Source organism: Pyrus communis, chromosome 14 (assembly GCF_041283825.1).
Source record: "Pyrus communis isolate YQ-2024b chromosome 14, ASM4128382v1, whole genome shotgun sequence".
Taxonomy (NCBI): Eukaryota; Viridiplantae; Streptophyta; class Magnoliopsida; order Rosales; family Rosaceae; genus Pyrus; species Pyrus communis.
In genome coordinates this window covers 10,194,725-10,214,427 of record NC_142578.1, presented here as the reverse complement: position 1 = coordinate 10,214,427, position 19,703 = coordinate 10,194,725, and the positions used below count along the sequence as shown (strand labels likewise).

The window sequence follows — 19,703 nt, the reverse complement described above, 5'->3', positions numbered from 1 at the left end:
ATAAAGGGGGATGACAAATAAGAATATGAATTTACCCTCAGATCTAACGGTAAAGTAGATGAATTTCTTCAAATCAAATGATAAAGGGTTTAATTGGCTTATTTAAAATAGTTCAAAATGTTTATTTATAAAATAATTAAAAAATTAAAAAAATTAAAAAAAATAAAAAAAATAAAAATAAAAAATAAAAAAGGTCATGAGTCAATTTCTACTGGAACAATAGTTGAAATGGTCAAATAACAGTTTACTTAAAAATAATTAAAAATAAAAAAAAGGATTTGAAGCCTGACCATTGGATACCGTATAATGGTCATTGGCTCTTTTTATGGGAAAAGCCAGCACACGTGCCAAACAAAGGTAGAGCTGACGTGAATTGGCATGCTGCTTTGGGCTGATCAGTGGGGGCGGCACCATTTAGCACTCTCCGCAAACTGGAAGAACCTAATCGGACAAGTTTGGAACAAAGAACACCATGCTTGGATTGATGAAGAGCCTTGGTAAGGAGTTTAGCAGGTTGATCAATGGAAGAAATATTACAAATTTGGTGACTGCCAAGTGCCACTACTTTTCACGAACAAAATGATGGACAAATCCAATATGACGTGCGAGAGTATTAAGAACTGAATTAGAAGGGAGATAAGTCACAGTGTCGCACTAAGATTATCAAATTGCAAAAGAACTAGAAAGGATAAGAACACCAAACTCGTGTAGGATGAAACAAATCCAGGTGATTTCGACACATACATGAGAAAGAGACTGATATTCCAATCAACACCAGAGACATGATTGACTGCTTTTTACAGCACTAGGATATGAGATTCCAGCCATGATAACATGGTAGCCAGTGGTGGAACGACGAGTGTTCAGACAACCGGTCCAATCAACATCAGAGTAGACAGATAAGGTTGTAGAAGCAAGCCGAGAAATCAATTTGAGGCCAAAATCCAAAATACATTTTGACATAACGGAAAATCCGTTTGGTGATAATCATATGAGTAGTGTGAGGTGAGATCATAAACTGGACAACTGTATTAATGACAAGGGAAATAGCAGGCGAGTGAGAGTGAGATACTAGAAGGAGCCAACCAACTCGCGATACGAAGCAAGAGAAGCCAGGACGAAAAGTTTGGTGGCAAGTGGCGTAAAATCATGTTTGCTCTTTGATGTCGAATTGTTGGCCAAGAAGAGCTATGAACTGAATAAGAGGAGCATCGGAGCTGCATGTGATGACAATATCATCAACATATGGTAACAAATGAATAGTAGAGGAGGCATGGAGAAAAATAAACACTGAAGAATCAGCTTGACTTTGCCGAAAGCCAAAGCAAAACAAAAAGGAACTGATCCAATGGAACCACGCACGGGGTTTTGCTTGAGACCATATAATGATTTTTGAAGATGACAGACATAATGTGGACAAGAAGGATCTACAAACCCTTGAGGTTGAGACATAAACATTGATAGAGATTTTATTACATACGCAAACGGGTTAAAAACTCATATATTACTTGCAAGAAAGACAAGGTTGTAGTATAAACGGTTCTCGCGAAATCGTTCTCCACAGGGATTATTAAATAATTCAAAACAAACCAAATTCCAATTAATTATTGTAAAACAAAAAGTTGAGATGATTAGTTTTATAACCTACTTAAATTAAAACGAATTTAATTAATAAAAATAAACTAATTTGCAATATTAAAGATGAAGGGGAAAGAAAACTGTTTTTGAAAAATCAAATTAAGAAAGCATTAGGGTTCCACTATCACCTAGCAATCCTATGTATTTTTACCAATTACTTATGATCTACACATGCTACTTTGAAGGTTAGGTTTTCCTAATTTATATTCTATTTGGAACCTCCAACATAGAATGTATATCTAACATGCAACCTGTTCGGACGTTCAGACCAAATCTGAACATGGGAGACTCATTATGCTTTATGAAAACCCTTTGAAAAACCATGCAACCCTTAAGACGTGGTGTTCATCTTAAGTGAAATTACAATTATTAATCACAAGAAGCCAGCATCAATTTCAGGGAACCTTCCGACCAAAACTGCATCAAATTACTTTTCTAAATATCCTAATGGTGATCATGCATTAAGACAATTAGATAGTTTTAATCACGGTGATCAATAATTCAAAGTATGCATGCAATCAATCATAAGCAATTAAACAAAATTACATATTCATGTTAAGGCTTAAGGTTTCGCCCTAATAAAAGGAATTAGTTACGTATATTCATAATTGAAATCATAGAAAATATTATTAAGAATAAAAGGAATGAAAACACCTTAAAGTAAAAAATCTCCAAGAACACTAGCAATTACTCTTTGTCTCCAAAGTAGCCTAAAATAAAACATCCCCCAATAGTCAATGCCAGGTCGTTAATGAAAAGCCACGGTCACAAGGCTAGTTTTGTCGTGTTCAACGGAACCATCTGGATTCCGCTTGATACCAAAAACGCATTTGCAACCAAATATAGTCTGAGCAGGTCGAGGTGGAACAAGAGACCACGCCTAGACATTAGTTTTCTCATTCACGGCACCGTGCCATTCCGAATGCTTAGAATCCTAAGAAAAAACAAGTGAACTTACCGGAATTAATAGATACTATAAAAGTAAAAGGAAGAGGAGACCGGACAGTGTCGTCGTTAGTGAAAATCATAGGTTTAGAGATGCTGTCGCGAATGAGTGTCACCATGGGATAAGTAGGATGCGTGACTAATGAGGGAATGACCAAGAAGGGGCGGCTGGGCACTGTGCATGCGCGGGTAGATGAGGGAATGAATAAGGTAGAGGCGTACTGGGTTGCACGTTAGATTGAACACAAGGGGCAGAATCGGCTGGAGAGAGGCCACGGTGCATGCGCGGGTATGACAGAATCTTGCATGAGGGGCTCTGGGCTGGAGGTGGAGCGCACAAGATCAAAGGTGTGGTCAGTGGCTAGGACGTGACGGTGAAATTGGGCCTGACAGTAGCTGGGCTCTCGGTGGTGATTCATAAACTCGTGGTAGAATTACGTTGGGTGCGGGCTAAACAGGTGTGTTGTCCAAATGACGGGTTTGGAGAAACGTCCCATTGTAGCAATTTGGTGTGGTCACAACCTGTTTGGGCATCAAGACACTGATAACTCTTATTGTGAGTAATATTAACTTATGAACACTTGGGTTTTGTGGTAAAGAAGACGACATTAATCGATTTTCATTTTTATGAATCATCTTGGTGAGGTGAGTCATTTTCAGAAACTGTTTGTGATAAAAATCCAATTATAAATTTGGGTTTTTGCATCCAAATTTTGGTATCTCCCATTGGAGATGGTGGCTTTTGGTGAAAAAAAAAAAAAAAAAAAGGATAAATAAATGTCAGAAGTGGGATTTGAACCCACGCCCTCGTTAGAGGACCAGAACTTGAGTCTGGCGCCTTAGACCACTCGGCCATCCTGACTTTATAGTAATGTATTCTCTCAAAGACTTATTTAACTGCTTCTAAATATGAAACGAAAAATCATGAAACTTTTCTTCTTTTAATATTATTTTTAATTTTATTTATCCTAACACATTTCAGAAAGAGATATCTCCGGATCTCTTTCACCAAGGGCACCGAATCAAGTGATCTAGGCCTTTAAAATTTCATCCAACGATAAAAAATTATTACACCTTTTAAAAGATCAAAACAAGTGGGCCGCTAAATGAAATTTAAAAAATCCGGATGACTTAATCCGGTGACATTGATAAAAGAGATCGGGAGAGGATCTCTTTCCCCTCATTTCCAACCCACATCTTTCACATGCCACCTCTTCTCATTTTATTCCGTGTAGTCTTCTAGTATCCTAGTTTTTGGGTGAACCTTCCAACACCCTTCTTGTTATGCTCTATATAAGAAGTCCTAGTATTATATATTTTATACCATTGGGCATGACACATATATATTGTCGAAGTGTGTGACTACACTACAGTAGCTTTAAATCTCATCCGGTTCATTTCACGTCCCAAAGAATACAACTTGGTATTGTAGATTATCGCGATATAGATATAGATGCTACATAATACAGTGACAAAGAATGGGGGGGTTATGATAGTTTCTTTATAAATCAATAGTGTCTAATCTACAGGCCAGTGGGGAAGAGAAATGAAAAATAAGAAGTAAAAAAAAATATCAGACAAAACAATCCAACAAAACTACAAGAGCCTGCTTTGGTTTGCTTGCTGTCTTGGAACATCTTCTTTCCCAAATTTTCTTCATTCTTTCTGTCTTTTACCCTTGGTTATACATCTTACATATGAACAAGGTATAATGCTGACCTTCTCGACGTTGGACGGACTTGAATTCGATGGTCAACCTCTGCGACTTAACTACGTTAATTTAGTGGACTTCAACTGCATTCTGCTGAAATTTTCTTAATCAACATCATCGCTTAGAGAAAGCAAGCAGCTAGTCCTGTAGCCTCTAACCTCCGAAGGGAATGCAAACCACAGATCTGGATAGATGCTTCTGTTAAAATGGGATTCGCCACCGATGAATTGACTCCCAAAGTACATTTCTTGTGATTATTTCATTAAATCTAAAAATACGAAGCCATTCCAAAGACTGTGCAAGAGCATCGATGGTAATAGATTCCTTGACCGTGCAAATACAACGCCCATCACCACCCCAAGGAAAACAAGTGGTAGAATCCTCTGTACATTCCAATGTGCTAAAGCAAATACAACCGAGCTCACCAATACTGCAGACCATACGGGCATGTACTTGGTTAAGGAAGGCAGCAAGAAACCCCTGAAGAGTATCTCCTCCCACATGGGAGCACACACTGAAACTACTACTGCATACATTGTCATTGCCACTGGATCGCGTGCCATAATTGCTTGCTCAACACTTGATATTGTGACAGGGGTGGACGGCAAAAGAGGGAGCAGACTAAGGTTGAACTGTGAGAGCCGATTGACCAGGGGAAACATAAGGCATCCAAGAGCAACATCCAACTGCCATGTCCCTTTCAAGCTAAATTTAAACCAATCCGGAGGAAGAGGGCGAAAACGAGATAAGCAGCGACAAATTATCGTAATTCCAACAAGACCTTCAGTTACATCAGTTACCAGGCTAAATAAGGCTTGTCCTCTATTCGTTAATGATTCCCTGCTGAAACCTGCCACGTGAGCTGCAAATGGAACCATCCAAGAACCTATGAAGCAAAAAGCAGCAACCCATAGTAGCATGACCTGCATCATGTATATGTCATATCAACTTTGCCAATAACAAAGGGCAACAGTCTCTTTCTTTATTAAATCCTAGTTATTAGACACCTTATCTTCATAATTTTTCTTTTTTTTATTCCTCCGTAAAAACTTATCCTTTAAAGTAGACGATGGATGTGACAGCTTGGAATCCATGACTATGGCCTAGTTGCATTCGATTTGAAGTTTTACATTACATAAATGAAACACTTACCTGCAATATGGTCTCTGCTGACCAAGGCACACTCCAACGACTCCCAATTGCTCTAGACACTGCATCTGCAGCCTGAGATATAAACCCCCAGAAAAGAAAAAATGAGAACCTTGATGCTGCCTTGGATATGTTTTCCAGATCAAAGTGACAATAGTGGTTACAGGATATTTCCTGCCACATTTATAACAGTCCATTCTTGTGCATGTGCGTGCATATATCATTTATTTCACTATATCGGCTAAGCAACAAGGAAATTGGAATCAACATATTCATTTTTTCACTTCAATTTTCTTGACAACCATTGAAGCCTTGATGCTGCCTTGGATATGCTTTCCAGATCAAAGTGATAATAGTGGTTACAGGATATTTCCTGCCACATTTATAACAGTCCATTCTTGTGCATGTGCGTGCATATATCATTTATTTCACTATATCGGCTAAGCAACAAGGAAATTGGAATCAACATATTCATTTTTTCACTTCAATTTTCTTGACAACCATTGAAGCCTTGATGCTGCCTTGGATATGCTTTCCAGATCAAAGTGATAATAGTGGTTACAGGATATTTCCTGCCACATTTATAACAGTCCATTCTTGTGCATGTGCGTGCATATATCATTTATTTCACTATATCGGCTAAGCAACAAGGAAATTGGAATCAACATATTCATTTTTTCACTTCAATTTTCTTGACAACCATTGAAGCCTTGATGCTGCCTTGGATATGCTTTCCAGATCAAAGTGATAATAGTGGTTACAGGATATTTCCTGCCACATTTATAACAGTCCATTCTTGTGCATGTGCGTGCATATATCATTTATTTCACTATATCGGCTAAGCAACAAGGAAATTGGAATCAACATATTCGTTTTTTCACTTCAATTTTCTTGACAACCATTGAAGCATAACTGCAAAGCGAATGTAAGATAATCTGTTGTCCTAATCATACACCCTATTATTAGTTCCAGTCCTTAAGGACATATGTTCCATAAAAACAACCTACCCTAGGAGTTTCACTCACAAGGCCCACAAGGCAATTTGCTCACCAAAACAAACATACCTGAAGAACTATACAATTTATCCTTGTTTTAGAGATGGCTACTGCAGGTTGTTACTGCCTAAAATTTCCATTAAACAACCATACACTCAAAGTGCATAAACTTCGTCAGTCACCTTAGTATCTTCGTATAATTCAACTGCAAGTGTGAAAGTTAAAGAACTCCTTTTAAGTGATGTGGCGAATATTGCAATAATATTGAACACTACAACCTTGATAGCTTATATTTTGATATAACACTACTACCTTATGTAGATGGATCAACAAGGCAGTTCACCAACATGTCAGAAACTAAACTTCAACCTAACTGGTAAGTCCTAATAATTTCAATAATATTATCGAACGAAATCAACATGTTCTATAAGCTATTCACCATCCAGTTGCTTTACATACCACACGAACAACCCGAGATTCTGAATGAATAAGCAATAAAGCAAATATGACTTTGTAACAGAACAAAGAAAGAAATACGACCTCTCGAAGAGTTACTCCCCAATCCCTTTTAACCACCTTAGAATCATCAAACTCGGACTTGACAACTTCCTCGGGCACCAAGTGTTCAATACATTCCGATTTCGGTGTATCTGAAGAGAACGAAATTCTAGTCCACCTCTGCAGAAAAATAACCCGGATATGTAAACTTGCAAATACAAATTTAACGGCATAACATGGAATTAAAAAAGGTCCAAAATTTTCAATTTTTCATGCGTTTGTTCTTACAATTACTTCTATGAACAATCGTACAGCTCAATTAAATAGTCAATAGGAAAAAAGTCCAAAGTTTGTCCATTTTTCGTGCATTTTCTCGGCAACCAAAGAGCGAACAAGGTGTAAACTATCAACACGAAACAGGAAATCCAAAAGTGGTTACCGTATTGGAGGGTCTGGATTGAGATTCGAAGATCCTAAAACTCCGGGAAATTGGATGCAAAGCTCCGGGTCGGGTCGGAAGCCTAGCTCCGGGGGCGGAGGAATGGAGGAAAGGGCGGCGGATAAGGGAGTGAGAGCAAGTGGAGCTCAACATGCTGTGAGCGAGTTCTTCAGAGCTCCGGATACCGCTTGCATATCAGACTGGATTGCGAGGGGGTTTGTTTGTTTGGGGGTTTGAATTTCCGTTTGTTTGGCAGCTGGGATGGAGGAGTTTTGCGTAATCCAATTCCCAGATTCCCAGAAAAGAGAGAAGGGGAAAGGGGTTTCTCTCTCTAGGAAAGAATTTGAGGAGAGAGAAAGAAAGAAAGAAAGAAAGTTAGGAATTTGGTACTGCCCGGCTGGCTGCTGAGCGTGTAATTTATGGGTTTGGGGTGTGTTTGGATACAGGGACAAGAGTGATTTTCCAATTCCCAGAGATTCTGCGGATTGAGGAAATGGGATTTATTACAACTTGTTGGTAATATCTTATTTGTTAAAAACTTTATTTTGTCGTTATCTAGTATTACAATCAAGTAATATTCATTTTTAATTGTAAGTCAGAAATTTTAAGTTCAATTCTCGTCGGAATTGAGGAAATGGGATTTATTACAAGTTGTTGGTAATATCTTAAGGAAAACTAATAAAAACGATTTGAAAACTTTGAGTTTTAACGATAAGGACAAAATAAAGAATGAAATGAATAGTACCAAGATTGACTTCTTAATGTAAAAATATGTTTTTTCGTTAAAGTGAACAGCACCGGAAGTTTTTCGTTAAAGTTCTCAATATCTTATTGGTTAAAAACTGAGTAGTATTTCTTTTGCTAAAATAAATAAATAAGTGCATTTTGTCAACCTATTCATAAAATTAAATTAAAAAACTATCTTATAAAAGGATTAAAATTATGACAAATTTGATAATTGGACTGGATTGGTCTTTTCATTTCCAGACCGGCCGGCTGGATTGCTGGATTGCTAAAAGATAGAGCAGGAAATAAAATATGGGATTAGGAAGTATGAATTTGTGGACTTTTTCTGGTTGCTTTTGCTTACCCTAAAGCAAGGGTGCTTTGATTTGATTTGGGGCCCTTGGCTTGTCTTATCTACTACAATTCCTATTTTTCTTCTGTCAAAACTTTCAAATAAATGGTGTTCAGCTTTCTTGATAAGAGTTTGACTCTCGTTTTTTTCCTTCTTTTTTCAGATGATCTATCGTAGGCCTCATTTGAACCGCAATTGTAGTCCGACGCATTATGAATGAGTTGATAGATAATGAACGGGAGTGTACACCTTCACATTTTATCAGTTTCATCACGACTTGGAGATACCCCTGCTCAATACCCTCCAGGATATTCTAAAGTCCGGGAAAATATTAAGTATGTGCCGTGTGGCTTGAAATCTTGTGGGGCCAATTGCAATCCTGCTTCAAATGACAGACTGCACAAATCTGGCAAAATTCAATAAATTTTGGAACCACTTGGGCCTCAGCAGTACACCCCCAAACAACTTGACATGGACATGAAGCTATGAACCACCTCCACCCATGCCTTGTGCCAAGTGAGGAAACATATCTTCCATACCAAGAATCTGAACTTATTCACACAAACCAAAAGTGCTTTTGGATCTTGACAAAAGCAGGCACAATGGAAGTTTTCCTGCCATCAGAACATGTATCACTGGAGGCTTGCTTACACGATGTAGTTCATGCCCACGTTGATCAAACAAATATGAGGAATGTTCAGAGTAACAGGGGGAGACCGGCAATTCCTGCGTAAGAAAGAGTAGGCAACATCGATAGCACACTTCTTTAAGAACGATGAATTCCATTTCGCCTTTTAAGTATGCGTGACCTATTACATATGCTACCCGGCATGCTTTGCTTCCACCAGTTCCTGGAGCTGTTCCTTTAGAAGGGAGTCCTTGCATTTTGCATCCAGCAATCCATACCGAACCTGCCTCCAGTAGTTGAGCTTTAGCGCTTCTTGCTCATAGGTGGCCTGCAAGTTCTGCAGCACAGGAGACTTGGCGCTGCTCACAATGGCTGCAGAACTTGAACAGCTGCTCTCTCCAAGGCCAGATGTTTGTGCCATAACCAACACCGTGCCAAACTTCCCAGATGTCTTTACAACTGCCATGCAGCGGTCCACAGTGCCTTCAGAGGTTCCGGAACCTTCTGCTTCCATTTGGATGAACTCTGCTATGCTCATCACCACGTCAATTTCAAAGTCGTCACCATTTTTAAAGACCTCTTTGTACCCATTCCGAACCATACAGCGGTTCATCCCATAAGATTTGGGTCCAATACGACCACCAAGATACCTTTCTTTCTGGGGAACATAAGGAACAGGAGCAGTTTTACCGCAAACTAAAACAATCACTTGGTAAAAGGCCAGTAGGTTGGTTAAGAAATGAGTAAATGATTCTGGGACTCCGGTAGACAACTCAGTGTAGATGAGGCCGATTCCAGAGACCCTAACAATGCCAAGACTGGGAACCAGCGTGAGCATCCACTTCATTGAAACCTTGTTATGCAAGTCATACAAATACTTCTTCCGCGTGCCATATTGCCAGTGATACATAACTGCCAAGACGACTGCAGACTTAAACTAGGGGAAGCCATGTACCTTTGAGGATTCTCACATGCAAAGATGAAAGGTAGACAGCTTCAACTGAACCGAAAAGTACACAAAATAAAACGGGACAGCATGAAACCCTGATGCCAAACAAGGTTGATGACAAGCGATGGCAGCCACGTCATTATGATTGTAACAGCCAAAAATGCAATTCCTGATATTAGAAAAGCAGGATAAGCTTTCATTTACAAAAATAAAGAATAAACATAACATAGAAATTTACTATTGTTTTGACTATCACTCGAACAAAATTTACTATTATTTTGACTATCACTTGACAAAAATTATGAGTCCTCGTACTTTAGCAATGGAACGTACGTATATGGTTCAGACAGTAACACACTTCTATCATGAATTTATATCTACTTTGCAGACATACTCGTCAATAAGGAGAACAACAGTATCTTATAATTTATTATTTTTGAGCAAAGATAACATACCATAAGCATTTGCTATACGAATTGTGTCTCGAAAACCAATTGTGACAGCCAAACTGAGGATCATAAGAAACCAACTCAACTCAGGGATGTATATCTGGCCAGGTATCCATCTCTTTGTATGTACAACCATGACGCTAGGGAAACATCATCTGGCATTGCATTACTTGACAACTGAGAATGTGGAAGAGATAACAGGTTGACTGGCAACAATGGCGGCCAATGGTGCAACCACAAGTACTGGCCACAATAAGGGAGCTACAGAAAAGACATGAGCATTCTTTAGGACAAATAATAGCAACTCTTAATGGGAGCTGCAAGCTGTAAAGTATGGACGCCGGTGCATCCCCGAATCAATATAATCATCCAGACAGCAAGTTGCCTTTGAATTTCTAGAAGCTTACTCGGAACAGAAGCGAAAAAGCTCATAGATACTGCAGATAGATTTCTCGAAAGAAACACAGCTTGTCCCATCTATTGAAGTATTAGGCAAGGGTATATCACCAAAGAAAATGCAACCTGCGTACAGCAACACATGTTAGTTTTCCCCTTGCCACCTAGAACTGCTGATCTAAGCTGCAATAATCAGAAGCATGACACAGAACTAGTGGAGTAAGGTGAAGCCAGCAGGGTAAAATTCAAACATAAGATTCACTTTTCAAGTAGGAACGGGTTCAATCAGATCATGAAACAACACTATTTGACTATACATAATGGTGAAGGTGTCACGTTCTTTAAAGTATAAAATAAAATTTTCAGATTTCAAAAGTTGTTTGAATAACAATTCGTCGGACAACAATCAGAAATGAGAGGTACAGAACTTAGAGATACTCCTGCCGGTTAAGGCTGCTCTTCAGAGAGGAAAAAAAATTAAAAAAAAAGCTAGACGAATTGTGATTATTATTATCAAACCACAAGTGGTTTTCTGCCAACATATCAATCTCCATGTAGGTTAGACCAAGCCTATACCAGTGTATATTTCTCCAAAAAACAAGTTTCATAGTTCTATTTCATTTCAAAACACATTCAGCATATCAATGTCTAAAAATAACTACGCATCCAGACATAAGTTTCACTTAAATGGCTAATGTATTTCTGTCCAGTAATGTTAAAACCTGTTTTTTCAAACCATGATGGTGAATCCCAAAGCAATCAACCCTGGGTTGCAAAAAGTTGAAAAAAATTGAAAACGAACAATGGTATTATTTTTCATCGCAACTTCATGGTCAACCCAGAGTGTAGCACCAACAGAAAGACCTAATTTGGCCAAGATCTGCAAACATGGCTTCAGTTCTTGGAATCAACAAACATTGCACGATCATGAGAAGCAAAAGCTAATGGAGAAAAAAATGCAAGTACTCTACTTACCAGTCGCACATAAAAGAATTCCTCCAAGACAAAGCCAGCCATCTTTTCCTGTCGTCTGGAAGAATCTGTAAATATAATATGGAGAAAGAGCCTGATATACTCTTGGATTCCACTCGATGATATTGTATATTCCAACAGGAGCAATTAACAGTAGCCAAAGGATCATAACTGGAGTGAATATGAAGGCCAACTTGTGGATGCCATGGTGTTGCAAAACAAAAAGGGCAACCAATAAAATACAGGCAACAAGAACCACCACAGCTGGTTTGTGTAGAAGTGTTAGCAGCGAAAATGGCATGAGATAAATTTTACTGAGTGACGAAAAAATTTCATGTGGAAAGAACTCACCATTATGAAAATTCGTTTCTTGGAATTTAGCCCTTCAACAGACGCAAAGACTGCAAATGACCAGATACTTGTTAGCACAGGTTGTTAAAGAGAGAACAAATGGCACACAGAACCATGTACGCACCTACAAAATCAATCGTTCCAAGTCCCATTGAAATATATGGAATATTTGAAAGGACCAAAGACAATCGTCAAACAAAGAAAAATCACTTGATACTGCAGGAGTGAGGATACCGACACAAATCACCATGGAAGCTCCAAATAAAACTATAAGAAGTAAACAGGTTTTTGCACTTTTATCTCTCAATAAACCTTTTCAATGGAGAAGTGGGCCTGTTTGTATTGGAACAATGGGGGTAGTGATACGTAGAGATCTCCTCATCAGATGCCTGATAATTAGGCAGCAAACAGAATTTCGCATTTCTGCAAAGGAGCGCCTATAATGCAATAACGCCACCTGCAAATGACCCAACCAATACAACCTTAAATCCACAAAACAAGCAAAATGGTTCACAACATCAGTGAGGACAAGTGTAATCACCTATTACCTTAACCATTGTCATTGCTGCTCAACATGACGGCGACACATTTTAGCACCGAAATAAGAGTAAGAGTCCAAAAGATAACTGTAAACACCCCAAATATCGTATCCTCGGTTTGGTAATTGAGCAACCCTCCCGAAAATTTACATTTACAAACATAAGGAGGGGGAATGCTCAAAACACCGAAAAGAAAACCAAAACTCCTATACACGAAAAGGGCAATTTGCCTACATTGACCTCTTCTGTTAACCTGTTTAAAACAACACACAGTGCATAAATTTTCGATCTTTAAAGCTAAACACAAAACATTTAACTAATTAAACACAATTCTGGCAATGCACACAATCAATTTCTCTATTCAAACACTAAATTTCATATCCCCTTTCTGTCCTTTGCTAACAATTTCAGTCCAACTGAACTAAATTAATGAGGAATTTAATGAAGCGTGACGAAGTCAGGAATTTTCGCATAAACTAAAGAATGGGTTAGACTACAGAGAACTTTCTTGCATTTTCTGGGTAAATTTTCTCGAGAAACAAACAGAAAATGGAGGGTTTTTACCGTGGCCAGCCGGGGATGGACCTCGACAGTCCGCTCTGCATCCTCCTGCTCGCTTGAAACTTCAAGAAAATGATGAGAGAATCGAAAAAATAAAAAATAAAAATGTAGAAAAATTAAAAGATGAAATGGATCGAATTCAAAAGAGTCGAACGTTGTAACGGAGATCCAAAACTGGCGGGGTCCCCTTTGCCGCCGGGATTTTCTCGGTGTATTCAGTTTTTATGTTTGAGTGGGCCCCCCAAAAAGTCTGTGGGGTGCTAAAAGTTTATTTGCAGAATCGTCCTTTGTTATTTACGAAATAACACTTTTGGCACCAAATTAATTAAGCATCCTTGATTGGCAAGTAACGAAAGAGAGGCTTCTGCTATATTAAAGGCCCTAGGGTTACATCATAACGATAGTTATGCAACAATGGGTGTTTTAGGGTTTAGATTGGCTGAACCAAAGCCATTGTCTTCCTTCTTCAGCAAACCTCTCTTCCCCCTCTCAACTTTGCCTCTCATCGCAACAAAAACAACATAACTGGGGAACACTTCTGTTCATCAGTCACACGCTCAATCCGCTCGAGCCCTAGCTGGTTTTGCATTTCTTTCTTTAAGATACTACTTGCTATCCAATTGGAGTTGCTAAACCTTGAATTGCTTGAACCGGTCTTGAACCAAATAAAATAATCTAGGCAAAATCCAAATCATTACATTTCTAGCTTCTACAGCTTTTGATACTGCCTTACTCATAGTCTGGTTCAAGAGCCAACCAACATTTTCGGTTACAAGGTAAAAATTGCGAAATGGACAGAAAAAAATAGGGAGGATAACACAACTTTATTCAATTTGTCTTCTTTAACATGTGGGAGTTGGGGTTAGAGAACCCGCATATGCAAAATAGAATGATACCAAAAAAATAAATGCAAAAAACGCCGCCTAGCCTGGCGGGTGCATAGGCGGGCCTAGATGGGCGCCAAGGCAAGTCTCTGGATTAGTCGTGGCATAAATTGCCAGAAATGAGAAATCCCCCCTACAAACAGCAGTAGTATTATACTGCAAACTAACGTAATCGAGGTCAACTCTCCCGCTGAAGGGCAGGCCAAGGACTTGCTAACCAGCTAAATTGGGTTTGTACGTTATATATTATATCTCAAGGGGTAACAGGAACCCGTAAAATTAAGAAACCTGGTTAAGGCAGCCCAGAACATACTAACTGTCTTCAATTTATTTTCTTCTTCTATTTGTGACCAACTCAGGATTGCCTTTCCTCATCATGGCTGCAAACTCATCATAGTTAATCCTACCATCCTGCAAATAATTTCGGAATTCGTTAACTGCGGCAGAAACACTCAATAAGAAGCATCAGGGCTTCAAAAACTCATAATATATAAACAAGAACAAGCTGGTACTAGTCTATCGCCTTGTTCGTATGTACAGTGCAATGGTGTCACTATGAGATGATAAGGTGCAGGCAGTGACAGGATTTCTTTTTTTTATTTTTTTCCATTAAAATTCAGAGGCTGCCTGGTTTAATGTTTTAGTATAGAACACGGGAATTATCTTATCGCCCTGTCCCCTTATAAGGCCACTACTGTTTTGGTGTCAGGTATCAACAACAATTTTGAGGCCAAAATCAACACTGCAAGTAAAGTCTTCTGCTCGACATGATATCCAATATGTTCCTTGATGTAATTGTTAATCTCCCATGTATGGTAAATAGGAGGAAAATATTGATATCAAAATTACACACACGCACACAAACATACATAGATAGAGAGAGAGAGAAAGAGAGAGAGAGAAGAAAATATGTATCAATATATATATATATATATATAAGTTACAAAGATAGATAAGGTACATACACGATCTGTGTCAACTTCTGCAATGATTTCCTTGATTGTTTTCTCATCACCCATATTATACTTCTTAAGCGCTTGCTCCAACTCTTCCACCGTGATGTACCTAAAATGACAAGAGGTCAAAACATTTTTTTAAATAGTGATAGTTTGATATACATTGAGAACAGAAAAACACAGCTATAACTATGTTACTGACAATGGAGTAAACTGTTACCCGCTCTTGTCTTCGTCAAAATATTCAAAGGCTTTGTATAAATGATCCTCTCTTTCCATTCTATTCATGTGCATGGTAGCTGTTATAAACTCGATGTAGTCAATTGTTCCATTTCCATCGACATCAGCCTGAAAATGAAACCAGAAAATTTCAACTATCTAGGATTAGGGAACTGATCATCCAATTGAAGGATAACATATCAAGTATCTTAACAAGCCACGCAGCTAAACAATGTCGACTGAACTGATTATAGGTTAACAAAGACTGAAGCAGGAAGTTTGGAACAACAGTTTGTTTAAAAGTAAAGAAATGGATGAGTAAATGTGAAGAGAAATGAAGTTTCGAAAATAAGTTTGAAGTGGTATTTCCTCTCCTCACTCACTTTCCTTAAAAAATGGAGAGAGGGGAAATGATATTCGCATCTCGTTTTATTTTTAACTACTAAAATGTCAACTAATGTTTCCTCACGGGTTTTCTCAGTAACTATTCAGCACGATTAAGAAAAATCAAAAGTCTCTTCTCTTCATTTTCTTGTTTCCCATATCTTTTCTTTCTCTTCTCTCTTAACTTAAAAAATTACCAAACACACCGGAATCATGAAGCTCATGTTGGACTAAGAGTAAGAAGACTGGAGATATTACCGCTTCCATCAACTGTCTCACTTCTGACTCAGAGAGCTTGGTACCCAGTTTCGGAAGGCCAGCTTTTAACTCTTCATATGTAATTGTTCCACTGTTATCTGTGTCCATGGATTTGAACATTTCCTTCAAGCCTATGATTTCTTCTTCAGAAAGATTTTCTGCAATTACCTGCAAGAAAGAAATAAAGCACAACTCTATTCAATATTTGGTCAAGAAACAAGCTTGACAATACTGACACATTTCTGTCTCATGATATTGGCTGGACCAGCAGCATGCCCGAGCCCTAGGATTCATTTCCACCAGGCTCATTTCAGTGCATGAAGAGGATGCTAATGAGGTTGACAAAAGATACTCTCACCTTCAATGCTACTTTCTTGAGTTTGTTCATTGCCCTGAACTGTTTCATTCTAGATAGAACAGCAATATCAAGAGGTTTATCAGATGCATCACCATCTTCCCGCATCCATGGATGACCTGCATAGTGTTTTGAGCGGTTCAGAAACTGTAGAATATTTCAAGCCAGATGCAATAAAGACTAAGAAAAAGCATCAACGCATGGGGAATGTTTAACACAGGAAGCATGAAAATCTAATGGCAGGAACAAGCAAAGATAATAAGTCAAACTAAAGAGCGAACTGAGATAGCTAGCAAATATAATAATGATACTACACCTAACTACTCAGAATAATTATTAATTACCCAACACCGTATCCATTGAGCGTCTTCGTAATGTTCTCTTGATCCTCCACAACTTCTGATGAACCATATGGCTAGCCAGATGAATTATGACCGGGAGCATCTTCATCCTTTAATTTGTTAATATGATGCCAACAAGGAGATGATATCATATGATTCCTAGAGCATGATCACAACTACAAGTTATCCAAAATAACGCCCACTTCTTCATAGAGAAAAGTAGGCACAAAAGTTCTCAACCATTCCATTTTTATACTTTTTTGGTTTTGGGGAGGAGGGTAGGTAGGGTAGCGAGAGGGAAAGGCATGGGAGAGTGAATCATCAAGAGTTATAGAAACAGTAAAACCAATAAATGAAAAAAAAAATGCAATATTTTAAAGCATTCCATGTCTACGAAATATGTCACTGTGAAACTTACTTAGGACGTCGGCTGCTGTAAGTCGTTCCTTAGGATCAGCTCGGAGCATTTTCTTCACAAGATCTTTGGCACTGCTGGAAATGGAAGGCCAAGGATCAGACACAAAGTCAAGATGTCCACGAAGGATAGCATCAAAGATACCTTGTTCATTCTCTGCGCATGAAATAAAACTTAGAAAAGTGGAACTGATGACCGCTTTAAGTGGCAACTTGTACCAACGTGATAAACTAAAAATGGGTAATATCTAAAATTCTAGCTGCTTCTGAGTGTTGACTTAATGCAGACTTCCAGTCAATTCGCTTATCAGGGAGGATGAAAAGTAATTATTTATTACTTGGTTTATTAAAGTAAAAAACTTCAACCTATCAGAATTGAATGAAAATAATTAAGCTAATCATGGTAGGAAACCATCATGAGATTTTATAGTATCAACCGAGAAACAAGTGATGCATTCATGAAGGAATGTATACATGGATGGGAAAATCCCATTTTATGAGTAATAGTTTTCCACATTTCTACTCACTAATAGAAACCACTGCATGGCAATTGTTAAAAAAATAAAAATCTCCAAATTCAGTTGCTCTCAAGGAAGAAGAGCAGAGCCATACCTCCCCAGAATGGTGGGACCCCACTAAGTAGAATGTATAGTATCACCCCTGCACTCCAAATATCAGCCTCAGCTCCATAACGGCGACGCAACACTTCAGGAGCAACATAATATGCACTTCCCACAAGATCCTTAAATACATCTCCTGCACTCAAAAATGAACTGTTAAGTCCTAGTTTTGTATGACAGAAAATATGAGGGCAAGGAACAAGTTTCCAAATTCAAAATACAGAGATATAGGAGTAACGACACTTGGTCAAGTGGCAACCCTAACAAGCTTATTAGTTATTCATGATTTACAAGCAGAGTAGGCATGTACGATTTTGCACTTTTTTGGTGCAATGAGCGAAAAGGCAAGCAATAAATTGTACCTAATAATTTTCTAACCACCAGAACAAAGTGCTTGCCTCCCAACAATAATTTGATAGTCGCATAAGCTTTTGGGACGAGCCCAATCCCGACAGAAATTAACCAGAAGTAGTAATATAACTCATGAAGAACAGGGGGCTTAAACCCCTCAAATTCCTAATGCAGTATCTTCTTCACAAGTTTGTCAGCTTCGTGAGATTTTTCAGTGTACACAGAACACGAGCTGGTCCGCCACGTGTACAAGTGGAGGGACACTAAAAAGTATATTTCCTCTCCATGACGACACGTGGTATTTCAGTTCGTGTTTCGGGTTCATGGAAAAATTTTTGTGAGCTCCAGCTCAAGTTCATCAACCAAATTAATGTAAATGCTGTTCCACGGAAACCGATTGCTTTACGAACTAAGTAATCAACATACAAGTTGAAACAAACGCATTGCTTGTTTCGGACGTTCAAGATTTTAGGAGTTTTATGTAAGAGATGTTAAATCCTGCACAAAAGTACATATGAAATTCGCACCACCAAAGTTGAACGGACCTGGCTTAAAGAACACCGAGAGCCCAAAATCGGTGGCCTTGAGCGGCGAGTCTTCGTCCTTGCTCAAAAGCAAGAAATTCTCCGGCTTCAAATCCCTATGCATAACCCCCATCGAGTGACAGTAGTGAACCACGGTGACGATCTGCCGGCAGAGATTGGCCGCAGCTCGCTCGGAGTAGTGGCCTTTAGCTATGATCCGATCGAAGAGCTCGCCGCCGGCGCAGAGCTCCATGACAAGGTTCACGGAGTGGCGGTCCTCGTAAGCTCCCTTGAGCTCCACGATGTTGCGATGGCCGGTGAGGTGGTGCATGATCTGGACCTCGCGGCGGACATCCTCGACGTCGTCGTGGTTGATGAGCTTGCGGGTGGCGATGGATTTGCAGGCAAACAGCTGCTTTGTCTGCTTATCCGTGACGAGGTAGGTGACGCCGAATTGGCCGCGGCCGAGCTCGCGGCCGAAGGTGTAGGTGGACCGGATGTCTTCCATGGGCCGGCCCAGGACCCGGCCGATGGGAGCGGTGCCGGAAGCGGAGGTGGTGGTTGGGGGTGTGTGGGGTTTGGGTTTGGGTGGGGCGGAGGCATTGGGAGGGAGGATGCGAACGGCGCCATTTGATGGGTGGTGGTGGTGGTCGGCGGGGTCTTGGGCGGAGGACGGGAGAGTGGCGCTACTGCAGTTGTTACCCATTTTTTGGTCAATTGGGGGTCAACGATGTCTTGGGAGGATTTTGGGATCTTAGGACAGGGAAATGAAAACGGCGGGTCGTTGTAGTGTTAACGGCGTTTGGATGGAGTGGTGTGAGTGAAAGGGGGTTGACCAAGGTAAAAGGGTTTCTATTTTTATTTGAAAATAAAATAAAAATTAGGTTTCAAGTTGGATTGAAAATTGTTACTTAGTACTACAGTTTAGTGGTATTCCTCTTTACTTGTAAGTGAGAGGGCTTAGTTTTAATTCCCGGCAAAGGCGAATTTGAACCACATTATTGTTAGCCCATTGCGGGGCTAAGTTCATCCCCTCTCATTTAGTGTAGATAATATATTTTGTTCAAAAAGTTAGATTGGAAATTATATTCCTAATATA

The 19,703-nt window shown here is 39.2% G+C and overlaps 2 protein-coding genes, 1 non-coding gene and 1 pseudogene across 4 annotated transcripts; all 4 read right to left on the bottom strand.

The window, feature by feature from the left end:
* Positions 1 to 3,361: 3,361 nt before the first annotated feature.
* TRNAL-CAA (transfer RNA leucine (anticodon CAA)) lies at positions 3,362 to 3,445 on the bottom strand. Its single transcript has one exon. It is a non-coding gene; the product is annotated as a tRNA-Leu (tRNA).
* Positions 3,446 to 4,062: 617 nt separating this feature from the next.
* Positions 4,063 to 7,849, bottom strand: LOC137712997 (uncharacterized). The gene is made up of 4 exons (XM_068452223.2): positions 7,376 to 7,849; positions 6,979 to 7,116; positions 5,447 to 5,518; positions 4,063 to 5,217 (listed from the first exon to the last, which is right to left on the bottom strand). The coding sequence occupies exons 1-4, from the start codon at positions 7,526 to 7,528 to the stop codon at positions 4,549 to 4,551; spliced, it is 1,032 nt and encodes a 343-aa protein (XP_068308324.2). The 5' UTR covers positions 7,529 to 7,849; the 3' UTR covers positions 4,063 to 4,548.
* A 548-nt stretch (positions 7,850 to 8,397) lies between these two features.
* LOC137712252 (potassium transporter 3-like) lies at positions 8,398 to 13,514 on the bottom strand (annotated as a pseudogene). Its single transcript, XR_015955674.1, has 10 exons — positions 13,302 to 13,514; positions 12,747 to 12,990; positions 12,409 to 12,655; positions 12,199 to 12,248; positions 11,847 to 12,111; positions 11,732 to 11,775; positions 11,559 to 11,566; positions 10,887 to 11,001; positions 10,486 to 10,740; positions 8,398 to 10,199 (listed from the first exon to the last, which is right to left on the bottom strand). The product of XR_015955674.1 is annotated as a potassium transporter 3-like (transcript).
* Positions 13,515 to 14,103: 589 nt separating this feature from the next.
* LOC137712487 (calcium-dependent protein kinase 1) lies at positions 14,104 to 19,546 on the bottom strand. The gene is made up of 8 exons (XM_068451556.2): positions 18,626 to 19,546; positions 17,722 to 17,865; positions 17,114 to 17,266; positions 16,358 to 16,473; positions 16,000 to 16,167; positions 15,359 to 15,486; positions 15,148 to 15,247; positions 14,104 to 14,593 (listed from the first exon to the last, which is right to left on the bottom strand). Exons 1-8 carry the CDS (start codon positions 19,308 to 19,310, stop codon positions 14,510 to 14,512), a joined length of 1,578 nt encoding a protein of 525 aa, XP_068307657.2. The 5' UTR covers positions 19,311 to 19,546; the 3' UTR covers positions 14,104 to 14,509.
* Between the last annotated feature and the right edge of the window lie 157 nt (positions 19,547 to 19,703).

Coding starts and splice junctions, on each gene's coding strand:
- LOC137712997 (XM_068452223.2), bottom strand. CDS start 7,528: ATGTTGAGCTCCACTTGCTCTCACTCCCTTATCCGCCGCCCTTTCCTC. Junction 7,117..7,375: donor AATCCAGACCCTCCAATACG/GTAACCACTTTT, acceptor ATTTTTCTGCAG/AGGTGGACTAGAATTTCGTT. Junction 5,519..6,978: donor GGGGAGTAACTCTTCGAGAG/GTCGTATTTCTT, acceptor TTTATATCTCAG/GCTGCAGATGCAGTGTCTAG.
- LOC137712487 (XM_068451556.2), bottom strand. CDS start 19,310: ATGGGTAACAACTGCAGTAGCGCCACTCTCCCGTCCTCCGCCCAAGAC. Junction 17,866..18,625: donor CTCGGTGTTCTTTAAGCCAG/GTCCGTTCAACT, acceptor TTTTGAGTGCAG/GAGATGTATTTAAGGATCTT. Junction 17,267..17,721: donor GGTCCCACCATTCTGGGGAG/GTATGGCTCTGC, acceptor TTTCATGCGCAG/AGAATGAACAAGGTATCTTT.